The 27,731-nt window shown below is 48.0% G+C and overlaps 1 protein-coding gene across 1 annotated transcript; it reads right to left on the reverse strand.

The window, feature by feature from the left end:
- Window positions 1–1,230: 1,230 nt before the first annotated feature.
- On the reverse strand, window positions 1,231–25,881 carry SLC25A20 (solute carrier family 25 member 20). Its single transcript, XM_075547316.1, has 9 exons — window positions 25,671–25,881; window positions 21,003–21,095; window positions 16,915–17,042; window positions 14,157–14,247; window positions 4,799–4,916; window positions 4,009–4,081; window positions 3,539–3,648; window positions 2,940–3,064; window positions 1,231–2,012 (listed from the first exon to the last, which is right to left on the reverse strand). The coding sequence occupies exons 1-9, from the start codon at window positions 25,773–25,775 to the stop codon at window positions 1,950–1,952; spliced, it is 906 nt and encodes a 301-aa protein (XP_075403431.1). The 5' UTR covers window positions 25,776–25,881; the 3' UTR covers window positions 1,231–1,949.
- Window positions 25,882–27,731: the final 1,850 nt, after the last annotated feature.

The following is a 27,731-nucleotide window of genomic DNA, read 5'->3' on the forward strand; positions in this document are numbered from 1 at the left end:
CGACTCACACACAGCCCTCATCCAAGAGAGACTGAGATCTTTCTGGAACAGGGCATTTCAAAGTACATAGTAAAGAGGAAGCGCAGCCAGAGGGAGTCACTCACCATCTGCTCCACTCAGTTCACAAATATGCCTCCAGGGGCTTCCCTCCTTGGCTTTAACATCGATTAAATGCTCAAAGGAGGAAAGGAATCTACCACCACGAACATCAAGGAACAGGAACATGCCATTTTAAAATGGAAGATGTTTCAAAGGGCAAATTATCTAGAGGCACAAGCTATGAAAGTGATCCTGAGCCATGAGAAAAGGCTGACATTTGGCTGGAATGCAAATACACTCACAAGGGATTCCGGGCAAAGGCCAAGATTTCACCACAGGCAGAGGACGGGTAGTGCCAACAAGAGCTTCAGGAAGCACACACACGTGGCCATCTCCAAACCAATGAGATGACACAAAGTCACCACCACCCCCCGCCAGCATTAGAGGGGGGCAGGCTTAGCACTGGATTAACCTTCCCAGGCTGAGGGCATACCCCTTCCCCTTGGGGAAATGTTATTTGCTACTTGGTCATGATTCCTTTTGGGTCATGTGGAAACAACTTCTCAGGAACAAAGCCTCCTTCCTTAACCCCCCAAATCTTCAGCTTCCCACCAGGCTAACAATACCTCCCACCCCTGTTGCTTATTTACAGAGTGATGGTTCTAAAGACAAAGTCCACGGACCCTGAGGCTGCAGTGAGATGGGAAATAAAGGACAGCTAGACCAAGGGCAATGCCAGAGGAGTCCAGCTGCAGTAGCAGGGGCATACCCTTCTCCTCAGCCAGACAAGGATGCCAAAGGGACCAGAACTGGATATCACTATTCATGGGCTTGACTAGGAAAGCCAAGCCAATGATGGCAGATCACATGGTGACCCCAAAGTCCACATGCACAACCTGGGCTTGTGTTTGCCCTTTCAGGGCATAGACCTTCCATCTGTTAGCTCAGTGGCAGGCTGGGCCTCAAGGAGGCTGTCACACTCGGTCTTCCTGCCCCACCCAACCTGGTCTTCCCTCCTGCAGCAGGGAGTGGGGGCAGTCAGGGAAGGCTGGGCCATCTAGTACTTCCTCTTCGTCCTCCTATTGGAGGCTGCTGCCCCAGACTCCCAAAGAAGGAAGCTAGAGTGTCTACCGCAGAGACAGGCTGCCTACAGAAATGTCCCAGAATCAAAAGAAAGAAATTATCACACACTGCAAAAAAAAAAATGAGGACCAATATTTATTGCTTCCCATTAAGAGAGGGCACTCTCATGAGAGGATAGTGTGTGCACAAGAGCCTTCCTCTCTCCTGGGTTTTCTCCATTATCCCAGCAAGCTGGGACTGTCGACTCAACCCTATTCTCATTATGCCATGGGGGAGGCGCTCTACCTATTCCAGGAAAATCAGAGTACTCTAGTTTGACTTCCTGATTACGCGCAGGCATCAAGAAACCAAATCCCAGGCACTAGCAGTCTAGCTGCTCGCAGGTACAGGTGCCCAGTCCACATGGCCACAGAGGTTGTGAACGGTCAAGACTATATTCCCATGTGCAGCCCAGAATTAGCTGTCCCCCTGGGAACTGTGGAGGACCCTGGCTAATGGTCAGCTGGTCAAAAATATGCACAGTGCCACCAGTGGGAGGCTAATGATGAGGAGCCCATTAGATGCAGTGAGGTCAGCAGTCAAGGGGTACATAGGACTCTGGCCACAGCCGTTGGTCTCCAAATCCTCTCAAGATCCCTTAAATCAAAGAGTGAATTCAAGTTCCAAAATGGCACATCAGGTTATTAAGGCAACGGTCTCACCAGGTCCACACACAGCTCTGATACCAGCATCCCCTCACCCCTTGCCCTCTGTGACTGCCCAGGCCCGCCCACCGCTTCTCCTTGGCAATGGCTTCCAGTGTCCCGAAGCCTGGTGGAGCCTTGGCCTCACAAGTTGGAGGTGGCCCAATTAAGGAACTTCATGGCAACTTCAAAGCCAAGGAAACAGGCCTGAGGAGGGAATGAGAGAGACAAAAAGCTGTGTCAGGATGGAAGCGCCTCCCTAAGCCCACTCCCCACTCTAGCATCCCAACAGGGAAGAAAAACATGTGTTCCACCACTGTTCGTGCTTTTTATTATTAAGTATTTTTATTGGGACATAATCCATACATCAGACAATTCAATAGTTCAAGTATATCAAGAAGATTGGGACAAGTATTACCATAATACATTTCAGAACAATTTCTTCTTCTTTCTTGTACTCATTACTAGCTCCCCGTTCATTTCTGATATCAGTCAGGAAATCAAAGCCCCTGCCTTCTGAGTGGTAGTGTAGTGGTTATGCCTTGGGTTACTAACCACAAGGGCAACAGTTCAAAACCAGCAGCCTCCCCTTGGGAGAAAATTGAGGCTTTCTACTTCCATAGAGTTACAGTCTCAGAAACCAGTAAGGGCAGTTCTACCCCATCCAATAGGGTTACTCTGAGAGACCCTATAGGACACAGATGACAGCAGTGAGTGTGAGTGAGTGTACCCACAGAGAACTCCAAAGGCAATCCCTCTGACAATTTCCAAAAAAGGGCAAATAAGCAAGCTTTGGTTCAGGGCAGGGTCTTAAGAAGATTGAGTTCCCAATCCAATCCCAAACCCCAAACCAAAGCTACTGCCAGCACTTCAATTCTGACTCCCAGGACCCTATAAGAGAGCGGAACCGCCCCATTGGGTTTCTAAAGCAGCACACCTTTACAGAAGCCAACCGCCACGTTTTCTCCCACAGGTGGATTTCAATCACCCATTGACTGGTTAGCAGCATAGCCCTTTAACCACTGCATCACCACCCAGGCTCCTTAATCCAATGCCAGGCGTGAGTGAAAGCCAGCCCACCTGCTCAGTGCTCTCAGCCCTGTAGGAAGAGCACAGCCCCTGCTAACCACTTACCGCATTGGCTGGGAAGGCTCGGATCATCACTGCAGTGAAGCCTGTGTATAAGGATGTGATGCCTTCATTCCGGATTAGCTCCCTCAGCACGTCTCTGAAACCATTCGGATATTTCCCAGGAGGGGCTGTGGGGACAGAACCCAACTGTTAAGAATCCAGAAGGTTTCCTGAGCTGGCTGTGACAGCCCGCAGGGGGGGAAGGCTTGCTGTTAAGTCTTCCTGCAGGGCCATAGCACAGCAGAGAGAGCACTTTGTGGGTCATCCTGGGATAGGCCGGAGAGGACCCAGTACGCCCTGGATCAAGCAGGCACAAATGCCTGGAGACCTGGTGCTGAGGGCACCAAGGAGAGAGCTGGATGGCAAATGAACCAACCCTTCCTCTCAGGCAGGTCTGACTTCTTGTCTCACTCATGTTGTGATTAGGCTGACATGAAAATTAGTTCAGGGTTTCAAGAACACAATTCAGACCGGAGTGATGCTGCCTTCTATGTGCATGCTGTGATCCCTCAGGGCCTTAGGGGCTCTGCATCCCATGGCAGCCAGTGCACCAGTGCTGGGACCCACTCTGACTCCCCTCCACCCTACTACCTGTCACTCACCAGTCTGGAAGCGGGACTTGAGCACATCTGGAGGGATGGCCACGGCCCAGTTGAAAATCCCTGCGATGCCACCAGCCACCAGGATCCGTGGTACACTGAGCTCACTGACACTGAAGGACAATCACAGCTCAAGTCAGGCAAAGGCTGTGGGGGCGTGGCTCAGACCACACCTCCTGAGGCTGATGGGGGTGGTTGTTATGGACAGAGGGGCACACTGGTTCAAGGGCTCCTGAGACACAGCAGCTGCCACTCCGGCAGGTGGTTTCAGGTACCCATTTCACATAGCCGCCCCATTAGGTGAGGTGTTATGTGACTGGGAGGTGTGAGCTGGACCTCAGCAGCTGGGAGAGGAGTGTGAACCTGCGTGCCAGGAATATGTCTCACTATGGCCTTCAGACCCACCCACCAACAGGAGAGGACGATCCATCCAGGTCTAAGCACGGGGCACTCCATGCTTCTGTTCTACCCACCTCTTTCCCTCTGGCGTCAAGATGTTTTTCAGCCACTCGTATGTCATGAAATACATCCCACTGGCTGGCACATCTGTTAGTAGCAAGAAAGAGGTGAGTGAAAGGATATAGAATTCCTAAACTCCGAAGAACCAAGGAAGAACCAAGAACAACTAGACCCCTCAAGGTTTCCCGAGAGGTTCCTGCAGCCTCTTCCCAGGGGCAATAGTCCCTTTGCAGTTATCAGATGCTACTCTGAGATGTGCAACTGTATGAGGGAGCACAAATGTGACATCATTACATCTTCAGTGTCGCCTCCAAATAGGTCTTGCTGCCCTACCCACAACACAGCACAATGTAAAGTACACGATGCATGACATCCTACCATCTCAAAATTCCCTCGGAGTTAGCCCAACCATCATCCCCATCCCCATCCGTTATAGCCACAGCTGCACAGCCATCTCAGAACAAAGGTGGGGCTGTATCAGGTTCTCCCCTCTGAGCCCAGCAGGACGTGCCTCAAAACCCAGGGGGAGCCCCATTTTACCCGTCATTATTTCTACTCTTCCCTCCAGCCTTGATTTCTCTCTGCCGGCCACGCTCTCCGACTTTTGCAGTCTGGGCTTTCACCCTTGAGGGCCAGCTCCCACAGGGTGGATGGCTCACCCTGCCCATGCTCATCAGTGGCCAAGGCTGCCTACTACCTGGACACCCACTGCCAGCTGGCAGCATGGGTGGTGCTAAAGCCTCTGTGGCAGGCCCACCTCAGGTGACCTCCCCCCCCCCCCCCCGGGATGAGTATCACAGTTACCTCGCATGAGAGTGAGCACCGTCCCCTTGTAGATGCCTCGGATCCCAGCCTCTCTGTACAGCTTCTTCGCACAGTCCACGGCCCCAGTGTATTTGGTTTCTCCTGAGGAAGCCTGGATCTGAGAGGGAGGGGAGACACATAGAGTCAGAGACAGCTACGTCCAAGTCAGTAGACCCAGCGGGTTACAGGAGTCTATAAAGCAGGCAAGAGGGGATCAATATATAATAGGACAGTGAACATTTTCACTGTCAAATCAATGAATATTTGGAACATGAGGCATTGGGAAAGTTAAATGGAAATACCACAATATCGCAGGCTGACTAGGGGAAAAAAATCAAGAACTGAACAATAAATTGATTTGGAAGGTCTAGAAAGAAAGAGGTGACTATCGTGTCAATTAACTTCCTTCACAAATATTCATTTCCTTCCCAAATATCTGGCTCCACTCCAAGCCCTCGCTGATCAGGCAGATTGGTTAAGAAAGGATCAATCGGAAACTGCACTCTTAACCAAGTGCCTGGCAGGGGTCCCGTGCAAAGCCAGGAGAGGGTCAAGAAGAGGCCGCTATCCCAGCCCTGAGGTCAGACAGGGGTCATCCTTGAAAAGACCTGAAAAAAGGACCACTCTATACAAAAGCTGCAGCCAGGGCAGAGCCAAGAGAAAGCAGAGCACCCAAGATATCAGCCAAAGAGTAACACCGACAAGAATACAGCTTTTAACAGTTCCTAGGAGAGGGAATTGCAAACTAAATCTACATATCCAACAGCTTTCTCAGACCTCTCTCTCACACACATGCAACATCCCAGCAACAGCCACCGCCACACAAGGTCGAGTCAAAACTACTGTTCCTAGTGTTCAAGTGTGCACATGTGGTTCCTTCCAAACAAAACATTTCAACATCTCTGCCATGGACGACGGAAGCTGGGTGCTCTCAGGGACAGGCTGGCCTTGGTCTTGAGGGGGCCTTCGGAAAAATACAACAGAACAGTGGCTGCCAAGGGGTTGTGCTTGGCCTGGGCGACTCAGCATGGAAGTCAGTCCTGCAGGCGATGGTGACTGTTTGCCAAGATTCCACAGGAGTGATCCTGATCGTGCCCCAAGGACAGAAGAGAGGACCTCACGCTTACTAGGAGGAAGTTTTCAGAAAATGGGAAACTGAGCTAGTGAGGAAAAGGCCAGGAACTTGCACCCAGGGATTTTCCCATCCTAACGCTCCGCTTGCTCATGCTCTAAAGGGAGCAAGCGCTGTCCTGTGGAGAATCTCGTTGGGAAGCCTGCCCCGTAAGTCCCACAGCCCTGATGGTGCCCAAGTCACGGTTAAAAGGAACACCTCTGAGTCCTTCAAAGATGCCCACACTGCGGTTTCGATGTGGTGCACACTAAAGAGGGCAGAATCTCTCAGGGAAGGCATAAGGAAATGGAAGCATCACCTCCAGAAGTATATAGACCTACAGCGAGTGTCTGTCAGGAAATACTTGCTTCAGAGTTTAATATTTTAGTTTAAGAGCAGTTTTCCTTTGGCTTATTATTTGCCCCGAATGGTTTTAAAGACCCCAAGGGTGTGAGTGAGCCTAGCCCAATCCCTGCAGGGCCTCCCCTCCACCACCTCTTGCTGGCTTCTCTGACCTCAGGCACAGGCAGTGCCTGCCATGGCTCTTCTTCAGTGGCAGGGACTGACAGAGCCAACTGGGGCCAGGGTGCTTGTCAGCTGTGGGCACTGGGTGGTGATGGCGGCAGCAGCTGCATAGGATCAGGAAGTAGCAGTCCTAACAGGGCCACAGCAGGCAGGGCCACCACCAACAGCCTTGCCCCACTCCCCAGGGCCATTTTCCCATGCCCCCAAGCACCATACGGTGCCTCCTCCACTGTACCCAGGCAAGAGCAAAGTTTTGATCTGGTTGCCGGCCCTGCCACACACGTGTCAAGGCCAATCTTCTGTATTTCAGCAGATACCGCTTTGAGTTTTTGTCAAGTGGGCTCCTATAAGGTTTTCACACAGTAAGCTTCACAGAGCTGCAACCACGGACGGCGTAGGGAAGGCCTTTATATAATATGGTGGTCACACAACATCCATACTGTACATCCTATTTTACAGAAAATCTTGTGGACATTAAGGGACGCATACCTGAACTAAGAATAATCAGAAAACTAAAGAGGAAAAAAGGAAAAGAAAAATAAAGATCCTATTCAAAATGGCAATAGAAAGCAAAAAAAGTAGACAGTTATAAACACTCATCCCACCAGAGAAACACCAAAACAAGTAGAAACTGTCACAAGCAACTCGGTTGGAACTTTGAACAATAACTTAATTCCAAACAAATGCTGCCTTTGAAACTGGGCAGCTTCAAAATGGTACAAGAGTTTTATGGCACTTTCACTTGCCTGTCCCAGCCCCTCCCTGGCTTGGTGGCAGACTTGAAGAGAGCAGCCTGTGTTCCCACATGAAACCCTGGTCCCGGGTCTGCAGGGAGCAGAGCGGACCTTAGTCACACACCGTATGTTTCCCAACCTGTCGGGAGGTTACCCAAGGGACTGACACAAGTGCTCGCTTCTGTGTCCTTTAACTGGGGACCACTCAGGAATGAAAGGCGACAAGTATTGCTCAAAAAACATTGTACGGCAAATGGAAAAGGCACAGCGTGGAGCGGAAGATTATACTGGAAATGAACAAAACAGGCAAATTAAGGCCTGGCAGGAAAAGCAGGGGAGAGAATTCCTTCGAAAATTAAATTCAAAACACCTATTTATACTGGGAATCTAGACAGCCCAAGACAAGGCACATGCTCAGAAAGGATCCTATGAGACCCTAAGCAAGCAATCCTCACAGGCTGATCTCTCGGCTCCACACAGGTAAGAGGTAAAGACGGAGGCAGTGGGAAAGCAGCTTCTGGCACAGTCACTCTGCACAGGCTGGGAGCAGGCTTTTGTTTTGGTTTCTTTGGGGATTGGTTGCTTTGGTTTCTAGCTCCTGGCATTCCAGGAAGAAATACTGTCAAAATATTGGCTGACACAAGTCAGAGGAAGAGAGACTTCCGTGATCACACGTGAAAAAGAACATAGTCTGTGCAAACACAGTGGGCAAAAGTCACTAAACAAGTGGAAAAAGCAGCCTACCACCACAAGAACCAACTCTGAAGACGGAGAGGAATCAGATTTCCTGAGTGATCGCATCGTAAGACTCAACTGGCAGTTTTAAACAACAATCACAAAGCATACCAAGAAATGAAAAAAAATATGGTCCAAAGATGAAATGCAAAGCCTTTCACTCTCTTGCAACTGTTAAAAGATGACTCAGTACCACAAGCAACACCACATCCACATGGTGTCTGAAAGACAGAGGTTGGACTTTCATCCCTCCCAGCTGGTCACTGGTCTACTCGCTGTGCTATCAGTGAATACCATGTGGGGCACCAGAACATCCCTCTCCACCCCCAGCCATAAGGAGTCCTCCTCTTTGAGGTGTCAATGGAGACCAAGTGGAGAACCTACACCTCTACCCCCACCTGGCAGTCATGAGGTATCATCCTTCCCTTCCCCGGCCATCGCAGCACCACACAGGTTAACTAAGTAACACAAAATGTCCAGGTTTCAACCAAAATTACGGTCATACCAAAAATCAGTAAGCAAGCTGTGATAGGTTTTTTTGTGCCAACATGGCACCTGTGAGAAGATATGGGTAGAGTTTAGCCTGTCAATCAGGTCATCACTTGATGACCTCCTTTGGCGGCAGGACTGAGATAAATGGCTGTCTGGAGCTGGCCCCTCCCTCTCCCTGCCCTCGCCTTCCGGCTGACTTGTGTGAGCCCGCCAGTGGATCCACACAACTCTGCACCCACCAGCCTGTGATCATCCAGCACTCCGCCTCATTGCATGCAGCTGTGGGAGTCTGGAGAGGGATTAAGGGACTAGTATCAGACTTAGGGACTTGAGTTAGACTGGGTTGGGATATTTTATTGATGCACGATGACTTCTTGATATGAACCTCTTTCTTAAACATTTATGACCATCTCTGGATTTGTTTCTCTAGTCAACCGGCCTAACACAAACAACAGCTGAAAGAAAAAAGACAATCAACAGATGCCAAACCGAGATGACAGAAATATCAGATCTGAGAAAAATTTTAATGCAACCATCATAAAAAGAAATTCTTCAACAAAAAATTAGGAATGTGTAAAACAAAACAAAAAAAACAGCAAAGAATTAAAAAGTCTCATTTGGGGAGCAAATAATGATGTGGGGGGCACTAGAACTGATTATGATAATGTACACACAACCCTTTTAAAAAGCGATTTAATAATGGAAGTACATGACGTGAATACCGTATCAAGAAAATTACAAAAAAAAGAAAGAAACCAAATTTGACCAATGATTGCCACGGGCGAAGGAGAAAGAGTTGTTGCTGAGGGGACCCTGAGTTTATGTGAGTAGTGGTGAAATAATTTGGGAAAGGCTATCAATAAAGGTTGTACAATATGAAGAACATATACATGTGGAAGTTGTGGAACTAGAGAATCTTTTGGGGTGTATATTTTTGCCACAATAGAAAATGATTACAGTTCTTCCTGAGGAGAAAGACAAGGCTTTCTATTCCCATAAAGAGATTCAGTCTATAAAAAAAAAAGTCTCAGCCTCAGAAATCCACAAGGGCAGCTCTACCCTGTCCTAGGGAATCACTAGCAATCAGAATCAACTCGAGGGTAGTGAGCCTGGCTTTTTTGTTGTGTTGTTGTATTTGGAGTTTTATGAGAGTATGGAATCAACAAAGATGACGTAGACACTAAAAACATCACAGAGATATGATCCAGCAATTCGACCCTAGGTGCATAGTCAAAAGAACTGAAAGTGGAAATGTAAGCAGCTACTTTCATCGCAAGGCCCACTGCAGCTCTTGCATAATACCCAAAGGTGGAACTGGCTTACAAGTTCACGAATGGATGAATGGATAAATAAAAAGGGGTTGCTATGAAGGACTATTATTCAGCCAGAAAGGGAAATGAAGTCCTCCCATGTGCTACATGCAGGAGCCTTGAAAACATCATGAGTGAAGTCAGTCAGCCACTCAAGAACAAATATCATATGACCCCCCTTAAAAGACCTATCTGCATTAGGAAAACGTATCGAGATGAAATGCTCTGTTGGAGAGAGAGAGAGAGAGACGTCGCTGCTTACGTGGCACTGAGCTCTGGGAGCGTGACGGGGATTACTGCACTGCACAATGAACATCACGAAGGGTGCCTATAAAAACCGCTGAAACAGCAAATGCTTTGGCATCGATACGAGGTGGCTTCCAAAACGTTGTGAGCAGTGTTCATGATCTTTTCACTCATTTTCCTAGAGATTTTTTAAAGTGTATGCACACCCCAAAGAAAGAGAGGTAGCAGCAAAAGCACACAAGCCTGTACACAATCTTGACTGCATCTTTAACCTTAATAGCCCAAACTAGAAACAACCCGATGTCCTTCAACGAATTAACGCTCACACAAGTGGGGGCATATCGACACCATGGAATACTTCGGAGCAACAAGAAGGAACGGACTGTTGATAAGTACAACAATCTGAAGGAGCCTCCAGAGATCACACTAAAGTCAAGAAGCTAACCTCATAAACTGACCTGCTCTATAATTCCATCTCTGTAATGCTCTTGAAATGACTACCTCAGTGACATGGAAAGCAGACGGGAGGTTACCAGGGGTTAAAGAGAAGCTGCGGGCAAGAGGCAAGTGTGTATGGCGCCTTTCGATAATGGAAATGTCCTGTATTTTGACCATATTAATGTCATGATCCTGCTTTTGATACTGTCCTGTAGTTAGGAAAGCTGTAGTTAAGAAAGCTACTGGGGGACCCTGGGTGAGAGGGTAGATGGGATCGCTCGGTGTGATTTCATTTCTTTTTCCCCTCATTTTGTACTATTTTTCACAATGGCTTATGAATGTACAAGTATCTCAACATAACAAGTTAAGTTCAATGAAAAAAATTAAGACACACAAAGCTAAAATGACAAATGTAAACCTTGAAAAAAGATGTGCAATATAAAATAATGGCCTAAATATGTATAAACATTTTACAAATCAATTTTTTAAGTAACAAAGAAAAAAGAGCAAAGGACACAAATAAGCACTTCTTAAAAGAAAAATGCTAAAAAAAAATTTTTTAAAAAGAAAAATGCTAATGGTTAATAGGCATTAAAATAATACACCTAATCAATAATTAAAAACATGAAAACTTAAATTATAATCTACTAGATTATAATTAGACTTGATAAAGGTTACTGGGAAGTGGTCATTCGTGGGTCCTGTTGACATAGTGCTGACAGTCATAACGGAAGTGACAGGCCTTCATAGGAGAGCCGTGTGGTAATGTGCATTAAAAACCTCAAAAAACACATCTTTTTTTTATCTTCCCGGGGACGACTTCCGGCGCATGAAAACACATCTTTTTAAACAGAGCAATTCTAACACCAGACATTTAGCCTAAGAAGAGTGTCAGATACCTGTAAAAAACATATTTTACTAGATCTCTATGGTACATAACTTTTCATGGCTCCAGAGAAGGCAGTAGTATGTAAGCGATATAACCAAGTACAAAATAAGATGCGGTCATTCAAAATGATGGTGGAAAATAATGGTATCAAAAATTATTATGAAATACCCCCTGGGAATGCTGAAAGTGGACTTTGGGGTCAGGGCATGGTGCCATCAACAGACTGGACTGGAAAACACTCCTAAGGGCCAACAAACGATCCCTGAACTAACTACAAGCTTTTCTTTCATGAAGTATTTTATTTTGTTCTTTGTCAGTGGTTTGTTTTTGTTGTTTTGTTGTCTGATTGTATACTGTTGCTTTGTTTTCCTCTCTCTTGTTTTCGTGCATGTTAGTGTCTCCACAGGTTTGTCTGAATAGGACAGGCTGGATGAACTATCTGGAGGAAAAATAACGGGACCAACAGTTCCGGGGGGATTTGGGGTGGGGGGAGTTAGGGGGATAAGGGACAAGGGAACAACATGGAACCCAAAATGGTAGTGAGGGGGAGTGGCAGGCCTGGTGGGGAATGATCAAGGGTAAGGTTGCCTAGAGAAGAGGTGTAGCTGTAGCCCAGGTGGGGACGGAGCATGGTAGTGGGGCAGGAGGAAAGTCAAGGGAGATGGAGGAAAGAGCTAGGAGTCAAGGGGCATTTATGGAGGTCTAGACAAAGACATGTACATGCAAATATATATATGAGGTTGGGGAAATAGATCTATGTGCCTATATTGATAGGTTTAGTATTAAGGTGGCGGAAGGACCTTGGGCCTCTACTCAAGCACTCCCTCAATGCATGAACACTTTCTTTTATTAAATTGGCACTCTACAATGCTCACCCACCCGACACAACTGCTGAAGCCAAAGCGGGTGAACAAGCAAATGTGGTGAAGAAAGCTGATGGTGCCCGGCTATCAAAAGAGATAGTGACTGGGGTCTTAAGGGTTTGAAGGTAAACAAGCAGCCATCTAGCTCAGAAGCAACAAAGCCCACATGGAAGAACACACCAGCCTCTGTGATCGCGTGGTCCCAAAGGGATCAGTTATCAGGCATCAAAGAACAAAAAAATCATATCATTGGCTGCACGCCTCCATGATACGATCGCCGAAGACAAACGGGTGCATAAGCAAATGTGGCGAAGACAGCTGATGGTGCCCGGCTATCGAAAGAGATAGTGTCTGGGGTCTTAAAGGCTTGAAGGTGAACAAGCAGTCATCTAGCTCAGAAGCAATAAAGCCCACATAGAAGGAGCACACCAGCCTGTGCGATCACAAGGTGCCAAAGGGACCAGGTATAAGGCATCATGCAAGAAAAAAAAAGAATATACACACACACACACACCACACACACACCACACACACACACACACACCATAGTGAATGAAGGGGGAAGTGCAGAGTGGAGACCCGAGGCCCAAGTGTCGACCACTGGAGATCCCCTTACAGAGGGGTGTAGGAGAGATGGGTCAGTCAAGGTGCGATATAGTACCGATGAAGAACACAGCTTTCCCCCAGATACTGGATGCTTCCTCCCACCAACTACCATGATTCGATTTCTACCTTGCAGGACTGGATAGGGCAGAGGTTGTACACTGGTGCATATGGGAGCTGGAGGCACAGGGAATCCAGGGTGGATGATAACTTCAGGACCAGGGGTATGAGGGGCGATGCTGGGAGAGTGGAGGGTGAGTGGGTTGGAAAGGGGGAACTGATTACAAGGATCCACATGTGACCTCCTCCCTGGGAGATGGATGGCAGAGAAGGGGGGCAAGGGAGACTCCGGATAGGGCAAGATATGACAAAATAACAATCTATAAATTATCAAGGGCTCATGAGGGAGGGAGGAGCGGGGAGGGAGGGGGAAAAAAAAGAGGACCTGATGCAGAGGACTTAAGTGGAGAGCAAATGCTTTGAAAATGATTAGGGCAAAGAATGTACGGATGTGTTTTATACAATTGATGTATGTATATGTATGGATTGTGATAAGAGTTGTATGAGCCCCTAATAAAATGTAAAAAAAAAAATTTATTATCTACCAAGCGAGTATGGGGGGGGGGTTTGATGAGGAGCTGATACCAAGGGCCAATAGAAAGTAAATGTCTAAAAATGAACGAAGGTAACATATGTACAAACATGCCTGGCACAATCAAGGTATGGACTGTAACAAGAGTTGTAGGAGCCCCCAGTAAAATGATCTTTTAATTTAAAAAAAGAAATACCCCGTGGAAAAAGATGGTTACAAAACTACTTCAGTATGTGAACTTAATTTTATTTTAAAAGATAACGTTTCATAAAATATACATTTACCAAGAATGCAAAAAGGATTCATGTGCAAAGTTTTACCGTGGGGTGTTATCATGGCTAATTTATGCTTTTTTTGCTTTGTGCTTCTTGGTAGTACCAAAAATTCCTAGCAATGATTATATAATAAATTACTTCAGCCATTTGTAGAAAAATACAAAATTATATATTTCTATCTAAATATATAGATATATATCTTACCTCTGTGATCCCAGCGGCCAGTGGAGGAAGGCACTCAACTGTCACTCACAGCCTGAGAACAGTGCCATGGGCCTCTGCCCGGGAGCAGCAGCATTCTGCCTGAAGAGACATGACTTACCTTTCAGGGCTCAAGGCCTGTGACACCTGGCCTGGCAGGTCATCAGAGTGCTTTTTGACTGGCCTGCTACACTGTCCCGATTCTACACTGCCACCAGGATCCTGAACATCTTCAAACTGCTTGGCACCCTTGAGCTGACGTCTTTTCACAACAGTGACAGGAGGTAAAGATCCACACTAAATTGCCCAAGCCAGCCACCTTTCCACCCAGATCCCACCCGTACCTGTAATAAGCACTTGATCCGCTCTCCTGGGGTCATGATTCCTGTCGTGAACACGCCGGATAGCATGCCAGCTGCAAACAGCTGCGGGTAGCTGCATCAAAACAAAAGCCTGTGACTAACGATGCAGGACAGTGACAACTTCCCCCAGAAGAAAAGGGTAGATGTCACCCCAAAGCGACGTTCTAGGTGCACTCAGAAGGAGCCCTGGTGTGGTGCCGTGGGGAAGCACCGGACTTACAGTCAGCAGTTTGAACCCACCAGCTGCTCCGTGGGAGGGAAGACCTGCAGATCTGCCCCTTCCAACGGGGATTCTGGCTGAGGAGGCCCTAAGGGCCAGTTCTACTGTCCTACAAGGTCACTGTGAGGCAGAAGGGACAAGGAATGTGCTAGGAGATGCTGAGAAAGGCCCAGATAGGGATCTCCACTGGGTCTACTGGTCACAGGTTACCCAGGTAGACATGCTGGATCCTCTGAGGGCACAATTCCACCCTAGTAACTAGAGACAGGGGGCTTCACGCTGGTACCTGCAGAAGGAGCCATGCTGAGTATCCCAACGAGTCTGAGGCTCCCAACAGCTGTCTGGCACTGCCATGCGTGCCACCTCTGGGACTTCCTTTTCTTTGGGGATGAGCAATACCAGCATTGTTGGGAGACACTGGGCACAAGGCTACAATGACCAGCATCTCACCAGTTCCCACAACTTAGTAAAGATTCCGAAAACCTTTCATACTGGCCTGTGCCTCAGGCCCCTTCTGATTCCAAGCCCCACAGACTGGCTTTTCTCCTAATTAAGGAATCTCAGTCTTGATAAACTGAGGAACGTGGCTACAAATCCTTTCCTCTAGGCAGGCACCACCCATCTCAGCAGCCCTGATTTTTCCGAGAATTGACCTGACCCCCGCCAGGGGTCGCAGCTCTACCCCTGGTGCATTATTCCCTTAATATAAACTGACTGTTTCAGAGCCAGGAGACTTGCCTTCATCCACCGGCGGCTGCACAGTCTCACCTCACATCGCTGTCTCCCAGGGGAGCCATCCCCCCATGAGACTAATGTGCCCTGTTCTTTCTCCAAGGCCCAGAGGGCCAGATCCCAGTCTAAGCATGGCTCCAAATCCAGGGACTGTCTCTGAGAAGGGGTCTCTGTGTGTACATATTCTGGAACTGCCTGATTCAGTCTGCCACTGGCACAGGGAGGAACCTGTGAGCGCTGGACCCTCCTGGGCTTCTATTTCACCATGTCCAGACCTGGTAATGCTATCCCCACATCACCCCCAATGTGCCAGGGCTGGCAGGATTATGAGGATGAGGCCCCTGGACATCAATCCTGCTTCTTGGGGAATTGGCGTGGCAGCATAAACACATCACCCATAGGCCAACACAGTCCCACAATGGCCCTGCTGGGGGCCCTCAGGCATGGCTCTGCTACAGCTAGGAGTCAGCACTCAGAGAGGCTATGCGTCCAGGGGTCATTTGGACTACCTGCTGCAAATGCAGTTTCAGAGGTACCCTTCACACATACTCAGGTTACCTGTGTGTTTACTGAAGCTAGGCACATTCAGAGGGGCCGAAGGACTCCAGGAAGCGTTTCATGTTTCACAAGTCGCTAGCTACATCTTAAGACTCTCCTTAAGGAGCCCTAGTTAGTGGCCTTGTCATCCGCGTTAGACCACTAACCACAAGGTCGGAGTTCAAATCCACAGGCTACTCCATGGGAGTGAAATGAGGCTATCTCCACCGGTATAGATTTACAGCCTCAGAAACTCTGCAGAGGGTCGCTGTGAATTGGAATTGGTTAGATTTTCTCTCACTCAGCCTGCTGTGTCCAGGAGTGGCCACAGAAGGCAACCACACGGCAGTCTGGGCTTTGCACCCCTAGTTCCTGGATCCCAAACCTGGCCAGCTCCTGTGTTACCTGCAGCCCCTCCCAGGGGCTGTCACATGACTCGGCTCAGACTGGGGGCACCTTGGCATGTGATGTTTCTGCTCAGAATTCCCCTGCATCCTGAAATGTCCACCAGTTCTCATGAAAGACTGTCAATTCTGCGCTGCAATGCTAACCCACAAATCCAACTCCTCAACAGTCACTGAAAGAAAGCACCTACTTAACCTTAACAGAGAAACTAATGACTGGAATAAGTTATCATCATACTATAATCAGGTCCTAAAAATGAAGCAAAACACAATGTTAGAAGCTTCCCTTGTGTCAACCACGTGATGGAAAACGATGGTGTTCCCGCAGGTGTGGCGTGGCAGCAGCACCAGGTACTGCTCACAGCACCTTGCCGCACAGTTCAGCCTTCCAAAGTTCCAACAGCCCTGTAGGGGGAGTAGGACCAATATTCCCAGAAGAAACTGTGACAATGGGCAGGGGGATGGAAATAGTCTGAGGGTGGTTTGTTTGACCCCTTTTTAAATCCCAGAGGAGACTCTGGTGGCGTAGTGCTTACTCACAGGGCTGCTAACGACAAGGTCTGTAGGTCGAAACTACCGGTCAGCTCTGAGGGGGGAACTCACAGGGGCAGCTCTACCCTGCCCTGTAGGGTCGAGATGGGTCAGAATTGACACGATGGCAGTGAGTTTGGTTTGGTTTAGGTCACGGGCAAAGGAAAGTCGGGTACCTCCCTCATAGGGAGCTCCCTGCACAGGGACACAAGAGCAGAGAGAACAGCTCTTGCGTGTCTGCCAAGCTTCTTTCCTGTGGCCCTTATCACACCCTCAGGCAGAGCAGCACCGAGTGCTCCGGGGCTGGAATACTCACCTGAGCACATCCTCCGGCGATCTCTGCTGCAGTTTCTTTCCCAAACCATACCCAAAGAAGCACACCGCAAACATGGGAGTGACGCCAACCAAGGGGGCGGCCATGCCCCGATACAGTCCACTGATGCCCTGCAAAGAATCACTGAAACAGGAGCCGTTTACAGACACCAGCACACCTGGCGCCACTGCGACAGAGTAGCAGCCTTCAACCTGCAGCGTCTTCCTTCTCCTCTCCTCCAAGCAGGAGAGTTTTCAAATGAAAGAAAGCCCCCAAATTTCTCAGGAATCATTTTCTTTTTATGGGAATCTTGTGTGGTGGGTTACGCAGTGGGTTAACCGCAAGGTCAGTAGTTTGATCCCCCAGCTATTTCAGGGAAGAAAAATGAGGCTTTCTGTTCCCATAAAGATTTACTTACCACCTCTGCTCTGTCCTATAGGGGGGCTAGGGGCTCAGTGACAATGGGTGGGTACACTACTGGAAGGAGTGGAAAGACGTCACAGGCAGCTAGCTACAAGGCAGGCTACACTGTACCCTCTCACCCTGAACGTCTCCATCTAGAAATATATTCTAAGGAAACAGTCACTGAAGTTGAAAGAAAAGACACCAGGCACGTATTATATAAGGGGAAAAAAACTATGAGATGGACCAGAAAGCCCCCAACAGGAGATCAAGTACAGAAAGTGCATTAATGGTAGCTATCACACAGGCCTTGGAACCAGGGAAGCTACAAAACTTCTCTGTGATCTGATCTCCTGGGGGTGAAGCCACAGATGTTCAGGCACGTTTCTGCCTATTCCACATTATCACGTTATCCATATTATCAAGACATGTGATTTTATTATTAAAATATTAATAAAATAAAAAGAACAATATTATTTTTATTATTAGAAAAAGAAAAGAATATTAGGGCTGCCCATCAATTTTAACTGGTACAGTCTGGTGAAGAAAGCAACTATGTGGTAGCAAATAAATAATTAGACAGATAGATGGATGGTAATCCAACTGAATAAAGCAAGGCCATAGGCAATCTGAGTCAAGAGGAGCCCAGGCATTCACCCCAACAGAGGTCAAGGGGCTTGCCAAGATGACATGGGAACCCTAAATGGCCTGGGAATCAACAGGTCCAGAGAAGAGCAGGATGATGGGGGACTTCAGGAGGGGCAATGCCAGGACCAAGAGAGAGGACAAAGCAACACGCAGTGGAACAATAGACTCCAGTTATGCGGGCAGAGAAAAACCAATGGAGATGGATCACGCAGAGCCGTCAGGGTACAGGATGGCCAAGAATAGCAAGTAAAACCAAGTGACATTGGCATCTTCCCCAGGAAAAACAAAACGCAGCACAGGAAATGAAATGCACATCCTATTCCATTATTTGGTAAAGGGTGTGGGGGCGGGAGGGAGGTGTGTAGGATGTACAAAACGATACCCATGAAGTCAGTGAGATAGATTGAACTATAAAATGTGATCTAAAGTTAAAGTTATGGCCAGAGCTGAAAGGCTATAGGAAGTGTAGAGCCAAAATTATGGACCCTAAGTGGGTAGCCATAACACATTAAGAATGTATCTAAGAAAAGACATTTTTTAAAATGTATCTAAGTTATGCCAGTAATTGTGTGTGGCAGAGAACTGGATAGGCAGTTACAACAAAACTAAGAGACCAGAGGTATGTGCCTCTGGGGTGGGGAGAAAAGAACTGTTACTTTACTAAGTCTTTAGCAGCAGTCCCAAAACGTGGGTCACTTTAATATAAAATAAGGGAGCATTGGAAAACATACGTTAAAAATGTTCAAGTTGCTCCTTGCAGTGGGTAAGAGGACCAGGGTGGGGCTGTACACTGGGAGGGCTACTCAGACCCAGGCTGCGACTGCCCGTGGGCGTTCTCAGCCATCTGCTTCCTGAAACCAAAGGGCTGCAACTGAAGCTGTCTGCACCTGCCCGGATCCTGCAAAGGCCTACCACTGCAAACTCCTGCAGCCACAGCAGGGACACAGTCCAGAGGCAATAAACAAGGCGAACAAACAAGGATCCATGGGGCGGGGCAGATTCTAAGAAAGAGCAGTAGAAGCATTGACGGAATCTGTCCAAAGAGCCTCCTACAGCTCCCCACCAGGGCTGAGAAGGCCACCTAAGCCCTGAGGGTCCAAGTCCATGGCTGTAACTTACACAGCTTTGCATCCACTCAGTTCTACGACATAGCACGACTGAGGCCCGCCTGCCTGACCGCTCCAGAGAGCGGAGAACTCAGGCTGGGGAGTAAAACCCAGCGACCTGCACACACATGGACTACAGATACCTACTTGAGTCTGTATTTTCCCCAGGCCCTCAGGACCCAGCACATGGTGCAGCCTTCAGTGAAATGCTTGATAATGCTTGCTAGTCAAGAGGTCTTGAAAATGGCCCCTTCTCTGTTAAGGGGTGAGGGGACCAAAGCCTAGAGACTCCATCGGGCACTGACTGGGCTCTGTCCTGGGCACCACAGATATAAGGAGCACCTTACAGAAGGAAGGACAAAATTGCCTCACCGACGGCAGCTTGGGTCGACTTGAGCTTGACACTATCGGTCCTGCAGGAACCTGGGAACAAATCTCTCTCCAAAGATGAATCCATAACCTACCAGCACCCTTCTGATGGGTGCCTGCCTCTCCTTTCCTAGATATTTAATAAGATTTATTCAGTTGAGAGTTATATTTTAGGGAGTAAAGGAAGGGGGAGATTCCAAACATGGTCTCTTGACGCATGTATCAATGAAGTGAATAATAAGTGAATTAACTTGTTAAAAATATTCCATGTTTTCGCTGTGGAAAGTACCTATAAAATTACAGCCCTTAACTGATTCCATGTCTCTGGTTAGAGACCTCTAACCACTGGCCTTGCTCAGTGGTTCCAAGACTGGCTGACTTTTCCTTCAGATTTCACAAGCTCCTGGCCCTAGCAAACCGACCGATTCCATTTGGTTTTTGCCTTTTATTTCACAACTCCAGTTATTTCTCACGAGCTCCCTGTGGTCTCCATTCTGCCTTCGAGAGAGAGAACCATTTTACTAGCTTCATGGGATTTGGTTTCTTGATTTGGGCATTTAGGGTCATGATTTCATCGGACATTCCATGATTGTCCTACTTTTTATTGCTGCTGACAGTTTTAAATCTACGAGGTGACGGTATTCTCTTTTGTGGTTTCAGTGCTTCTGTTTAACTTCAAGTGGTTTTTTTTGTTTTGTCTTGTTTTTAACCTTTCTTGATGTGTGTAGGGAATTCATGGGCTAGATGAATCCCTGTCCTGAGAAAGACTTTAAACCTCAAACTTGAACCAAAAATATCCCTGAAGTCTTCTTTAAACCAAGGCTGTGTACTTTCGGCATTGTGTTCTTAAAAACAAACAAACAAAAATCCTAAGGGATTAAGAATGACAACTCAAAGGTGAGAGAGGAGATGTAGGAAGGCAGTGCATTGAGGAGAAATGATTCGGAAAAGGAGGCTGAGATGTGATCAATGTCACTGAATTTCACTTGTAGAACGTATTGAATTGATGTGTGCTCTGCTGTGTACATTCTCAACAATGACATCGGAGAACATGGTTAAAACAGGAAGAAAAGTAAACCACCACCACAAAAAGCCGGTAGCTGAAGCTGTCAAAGCTCCCACCCTAGAGTGGATGGAATAGGGGGCCTGCTACATATAGCCTCCTCCCTGGGGGACGGACAACAGACAAGGGGGTGAAGGGAGACATCAAACAGGGCAAAATATGACAAAATAATTTATAAATTATCAAGGGTTCATGATGGAGGGGGGAGCAGGGAAGGAAGGGAAAAATGAGGAGCTGATGCCACGGGCTTAGGTGGAGAGCAAATGTTTTAAGAATGATGAGGGCAATGAAGGTACAAATGTGCTTTACACAATTGATGTACGTATGGATTGTGATAAGAGTTGTAAGAGCCCCTAATAAAATATTAAAAAAAGAATTGGGGGCCTGGGTTGAACCTCCAGCAGAACTGCAAAAAGTCACCCTTCTCTCCTCCCTGGGTGAGCAATAAACCAACCCCGTGGATGTGTTCTGAGTCAGGAATGCCCAGTACCAAGGCACCATACCTCTCTCATAAGAGTCTTCCGGAAACAGTCAAAGGTCCCAGAGTACATGGGAGGCTGTCCAGGTAAACTTGGGGGCTGGGTCTGCAGTCGGACCTAAAACCACAAAAGAGAATACCGTCACCTCCTAGATTTAAAACTGTCAGCAGCGATGGCCCAAGTGTCTGCCAAAGTGTGGAAGGATAAATTGCACCTGGGATGTCCGTGTCTTCAGCATCCACTTAGCTGGCTGGATTTGGACCTCATTTTCCTCCAGTTTATTCAAACCTTACACTCACACTCACAAGTCTTTTTTTTTCTTCTTTTTTTTTTTTGATCATTGTATTAGGAGCTCATACAACTCTTATCACAATCCATACATACATCAATTGTGTAAACCAGCACACCTATACATTCATTGCCCTCATCATTTTCAAAACATTTGCTCTCAACTTAAGCCCTTGGCATCAGCTCATTTTTACCCCTCCCTCCCTGCTCCCCCCTCCTCATGAACCATTGATAATTTATAAACTATTATTTTTTCATATATTGCCCTGTCCAACATCTCCCTTCACCCACTTTTCTGTTGTCTGTCCTCCAGGGAGGAGGTCTCATGTAGATCCTTGTAATCGGTTCTCCCTTTCCAACCCACCCTCCCTCTAGCCTCTTGGTATCACCACTCACACCACTGGTCCTGAAGGGATCATCCATCCTGGATTCCCTGTGTTTCTAGTTCTGATCTGTACCAGTGCACATCCTCTGGTCTAGCCAGACTTGCAAGGTAGAATTGGGATCATGATAGTGGGGAGGGGGAGGAAGCATTTAGGAACTAGCGGAAAGTTGTATATTTCATCATTGCTACATCACACCCTGACTGGCTCCTCTCCTCTCCGCGACCCATCTGTAAGGGGATGTCCAATGGCCTACAAAAGGGCTTTGGGTCTCCACTAGGCACTCCCCACCCATTCACTCACAAGTCTTTAAAGATGTTTTTCGACAGTGGCAGTTCCTGACTTCCGCATCCACTCACTTTTATTCATTAGCTCTCATCTGACAAATTCCACAATGATCCACTGGGATAGGTGCCCCCAGGTTACAGACAAGAGATCAGACATAGTGAGTGTAAGTGACCCCAATAACTGGAGAAGGTGGGCTGAGGCCAGACCCGGCCGATGACAAAGCCCGTCCATTTGTGGTGATGGGCTTAGGTAGGGTGCCCAACAAAAGCATGTTGGAGAAAAGATGACCTCGCCCTGCTTTTCCTAGCCCTTATCATGCATGATCTGGTGTATTTAAGGCCTCAAACTGTCTCCCTTCTTAGTACTCCTCCTCTTGTCTGCTTTCACCCTGGGTATTTTCCAAGGCTTAGCAGTCTCCTTCTCTGGTCCAAACCAGGGCTTCAGATTCTATTCAGTGATGACTCTCACTCTACCACGATCGAGACCTTCCCTCCCCAGCACGTTTAAGCCTGTGTTTCCGATGGTTTAGAGAAGCTTTTCCTATTTAAGATTGCCCAGTTGCCTCCAGAATCTGACCCGGCTGATGAATGAATGCCCTGTTTGTATCAGAGTCACGTCCTAACTCTCTCTTTTCTTGGATCTGAACCTGTGTCAGGCTGGGTAGACCAGAGAAACAAATTCATTGACACATTCATATGTGTATGGGTAAGAGGTTTATATACGAGAACAATTGAATATTGAGCAAACACCCCCGCACAGTTCAGATCAAGTCCAGAAGTCCGATATTAGCCCATACGTCCAATACCAATCTATAAAGTCCTCTTCAGACTCATGAAACACAAGCAATGATGCCAAGTGCAGGAGGATCACAGGCCAGTGGGTGGACAGTCTTGTGGATCCAACGATAGTAGAAGCATCTCAGCGCTGGTGTGGGTCTCCACGAGGTTCCTCCAGGTTCAGGGCTCTCCCTGCCATCAACATAGCTTCATGTATCTTGTCAGTAGTCTCTCCGGGAGTGAGCAGAGAGAGAGTGTCTCCCGCCTCCTATGAGGAAATAGCCAAGTTCCCAGAATCCTCAGGAGAAAGGCATGCCCACACAGAGGCCTCAATGGCTATATCCTGATTGTCAGGCCGGATTCCACCCCTACCCTCTTAAGCCTCAAACTGACACCAGATCATGTATATACCACGGAACCCTGGCATCACCACCTCGCTCTTCTTGCTCTAAGTACTCAAACACCAAGTCCACTGCAGAGGTCAAGGGGCGCCTAGCCTCATAATGTTTCCTACTCTCTTTGAGTCGTTCTCCTAGGCCAAATGCTCATCCGCCTTCACCCAGGGTCAGTTTCCCTGCTAGTTCTCTGACAGGCGAAAGGGATCCCAATTCTCCTGCTTTTGTATGTGGATCAGAGCCAGTGATTCGCTTCTGATGAGTTGAATGTGGTGGAACTCATGTTAGCTTGCTTCTGAGGCTAGATGACGAAAAAGCCAACTTCTCCCTGGCTGTCAAATTATTTGTCCTGGAGGAAGTCAGCCACCATGCTGTGAGGACGGTCAAGCAGCTCGGAGAGGTCCTCGTTGAGAGAACACGCGCCCTCCCAACAATAGCATGTGGGGGACACTCGGAAGGCGATCCTTCATGGAAGTGCAGCCCCAACCACCTTTTTCTTTATTTCTTTCACACACCATACACCTCGCCCCTTTTTAAAATGCATATTGTTTGTCGTACACTGGACAGAGTTGTGCATTCGCTCGTAGAATATTCCCATCACTCCTACCCATTCAGTAATCACTCTCCATTCCTTGCTCCTCTCAGCCTCTGGCAACCACTAATCCACTTATCTCTACGGACTTGCCAATTTTGAATATTTCTCATATATACAGAATCATACAATTGTGGTCGTTTTTGCCTGGCTTCTTTCACACAGCAGAAAAAGTTTTGTTTTTTAATCATTTTATTGGGGGCTCCTACAACTCTTGTTACAAACCATACATCAATTGCATCCTACATATTTGTACATATATTCCATTGTTCTTTTCTAGATATTTACTTTCCATTGAGCTCTTGGGATCAACTTCTCTTTTTTACCCTACCCCCTACCCCGCAACCCTCGTGGCCTGATTGTAGATTGTTAATTATGAAAAAAAAAAAAAGGTTTTAAACTTGCCCGCATTGCAAAACCAGTGCTTCTTTCATTTTTTACTGAAATATAACCTTGTATTGCATTAATAAATCATAACATGTTTATCCACTAATTAAAGCAATAAGGAGTTTGCTTTTCTTTAAAGAGCGGTCCCAGAGATTAGAACACCTGGAATGAGCAAAGTCCCTTCCCAGACTTCAAGACCCGAAACAAACAACTCAGAAAAAGGAGGGTAAAATGGTAGCACAACTCAGAATTTCGTCAATGTCACTGAGGGTCCGGGCACAACGGGCACAAACAGGTAAATTGGTGTGTTTTGCTGTGTGCATTCTCAACAAATATATATATATATATATATATATATATATATATATATATATATATATTATGAAAACCTGATTGTATATAATCCTTATAAATCTGAAACAAGACCTCTGCCTATATGGATGAGGGGTATGAAAAGGGCCCTTACAGGACAATGCTACTGATGACCACGATGGCTTCTGAAAGCACTATGTAAATATCCAGTTTCATGTTGCACAGTGCCCTCAACGGCCCGCCCGGTTGTGCTAGACAATCACTCAAGTAATAGTCTAGTTGGGCAGCACCTCCTCTGGATGAAGGCCACAAAGGGCCTGCTCACCCAGTCTGACGAGATAAGTATGGCAGAGAGGTTTGCAGTGAAGGAAAGCTGATCCAACATCCTAACAGGTCCTGAGAGCCCTCCTCCAGCCATGTTAAGATTTAGATCTCTTTCCAGTAGGCCCACTCTGGCCAGGTTCTATCCATTTCCTTCAAGGCTGTGTGCAAAAATAAGGCTGGAAAACTATCTTTCATTAAAGTGAAAAACACCTTTAGCAAGTCCTTGAATGGCAAACTTGGATTCCACTCTCCAGCAAAGCCTTGCTCAAGGTGCTGGACAGGGAAGAGTAGAATTGTGCACTTGCGGAAAGACCAGGAACCACATCTTTATGAGTTTCCTCCGTTTGACAATGGCCCTGAGAGTGAGGGTCGGCCAGACCACGGCAAAGTCACACACCTGCTTTCCATGGTAGAGAAACAGTTCTGTCAGACAGCATCTCTGAACAAGGGACCGGCCGTTGGCCTCTGCCCAGGACGCCACTCAGGCTGCCATGGGGTGACAGGCTGAAGGTGGCAGATGCCTCCCTGGGCCTGGAAAGGTAGGAAGGGGACAGTGACAGGTCACGCTGGCCCTGGGAGAGAACGTCAAAGGCAGCTCTATAATAATCGCCCCTGTCTTTAACACCCCTCTCAGGGCAAAACAAGTACCTTGTAGAACCTGCCTTGGGAAGGCAGCTAAAGAGATCTTTGACCTTTCCTTCCCCAAAAAGCGGCACAGGGTCAGAATGGCTGCCCAGAATTCTTTAAATCAGACGCTGCTCCCTCTGCTGAGCGGGCTCTTTAGGGCACGACGTACATACACACTCACCCCGAAAGGGGAGAATGAGCGGACCTCTCAGCTCTTCAAGGAAACTCGCATAGACTACCACCCCGCAAGCCCCTTTCGGTCCCGCGGCGGCGCAAAGCGCCACTTCCCCCTTATCCGGTCTCCAGCGGCCGCCCCGCACCTTGACCGTATCCAGGGGATGCCCCACGAACACCAGGCACATGCCGCCGAAGCCGCCGGCTAGAAGATTCTTGATCGGACTGATGGGCTTCGGCTGGTCAGCCATGGTCCGCCAACCTGTCAGCCAGTCTCCAGGACTCCCCGCTCCGCTGCCGACCTTTCACCCACTTCCAAGTGGGCGGGGACTACGCCCAGAGGCCGTCGGGAGGAGGGCTTCCGAAGCCCGCCGGGCTTCCGCAGGGGGCTGCTTCCGGCCGCGGCCCCGCCCCGTGGGCGTGGCGAAGGGCGTGGCTGGCCGTTCCGCAGTCTGCGCGCTTCTCCTGTGGACCTCCTCCTCCAGGAAGCCTTCCAGGACTTAACAGTTTCCTCCTCTGGACTGCCAATCATTCGCTCGCTGCTTAGAGGTCGGCTGCGCTCTGCTCTGTGCCAGACGTCCTTCCAGATGCTGGAGGCATTACAGATCTTAAACGAAGGCAAGAGACGTGGAAAAGGCAGAGTGGTGGGTGCTAACTGCTAGGGAGGAAAATAGGCGGGAAGCGAGGTGCGGCAAGTAACATGCAATTCACAATTTTAATTAAGCAAGGGAAGGTCTGACGGAGGTTATGCTGGATTCAAGACCCGAGGAGGTGCAGGAGTGTGTCCTATCTACAAATATGGAGTGGGGAAACTTTCGGGGGGGGGGGCGGGGGAAATGCAAAAGCGTATGGACTGTGCCTGGCCTGTTTAGGGAGCCAACGGAAGGTGAAGCCAAATGCGAGGTAGCGGGCCACTAGTGGGCTGAGCACAGAGAGGTTACCATAAGCTTGAGAGCAGAGACAATTCCGTCACAAGTCCAGGTGGGTTACAAAGAGCAAAGTTTGTTTCTCACCTGGGCTGAGGCAGAACAGGGCATCGGGCTGACCTGAGGCTGCATCATGCATCAGCCCCGAGCTCAGGGCCTGGTGCCCTTACACAGTGTACAGAAATGAGGAATGGGCTTGGTGCCTCTGCGGTGGGAAATACAGGCTGAATGAAGTCTTCTTAGACTACCGCCCTCGTGGGAGCGCCAGGTAGTCAGTTTCGGTTGTCATCATTCGGGATTCGCTGAGTCCTTCTTGGTTCTCACTGCCCTGGGTTCCCTGGTTTCTGACAAAGGCACATTCTTTCCTGTTTGTTTACAGACCTTTTTACAGGGTCAGCCTTGGGATAGAACTTTATAGGGTGGGCTCAGGGGCAAACATGGAGGAACTTTGGTTCTTAGCAGACTCTTAAGTCTTACAGGTACAGACAGATAAGGGGCCTAGAGACGATTGCACCTCCAAAGGCTCTTTAGGAGAGAGTAGAACTACTCCATGAGGGTTTTTGTCATTGAAGCAGGTTTTCTCCCAGGGAACTGCTTTGTGAGTTCGAAACTGCCGCCCAAGTGCTTAAGCATCTGTGTGCCAACAGCGTTTCTAGAACGGTAAGGGGGCACATCGAATCGGGCTTTGTGCACCAATGTGAAGACATTGGCATTTCCTCTAAGGCAGCGGTTCTTAACCTGTGGGTTCTTAACCTGTGGGTTCTTAACCTGTGTGACCCCTTTGGGTGTCGGACCCTTTCACAGGGGCTCTCCGATTCATAACAGTAGCAACATTACAGTTCTAAAGTAGCAACAAAAAGAATGTTATGGTTGGGAAGGGGTCACCACACCATGAGGCATTGTATGAAAGAGTCTGGGCATGAGGAAGGCTGAGAACCACTGCTCTAAGGGGATGGGAACCATGGTGGGGTTTAGAGCAGGGGGATGACACCATCTGGTTTATGAATTAACAGGATCCCTCTGGCTGCTGGGTAAGAATAGCGGAGGGGACAAGGAGGAAACGAGGAGTTTGGAGGAAGCTAGGATATGATGGCTTGGACTTGGATATGATGAGACGTAACCAGATTCTGGGTTTATTTTGAAGGCCCCAACATTCAGGAATGAATAGGGGGGGGAAAGGTGTGTGCAAGAGGAGATATGAACGATTAAATGTTTTAGCCTTAACAAGTGAAGAAGTAAAATCACCTTTAACCAAGGTAGGAGAAGGCCAGGAGCTCAGAG

Source organism: Tenrec ecaudatus, chromosome 4, assembly GCF_050624435.1.
Source record: "Tenrec ecaudatus isolate mTenEca1 chromosome 4, mTenEca1.hap1, whole genome shotgun sequence".
Taxonomy (NCBI): Eukaryota; Metazoa; Chordata; class Mammalia; order Afrosoricida; family Tenrecidae; genus Tenrec; species Tenrec ecaudatus.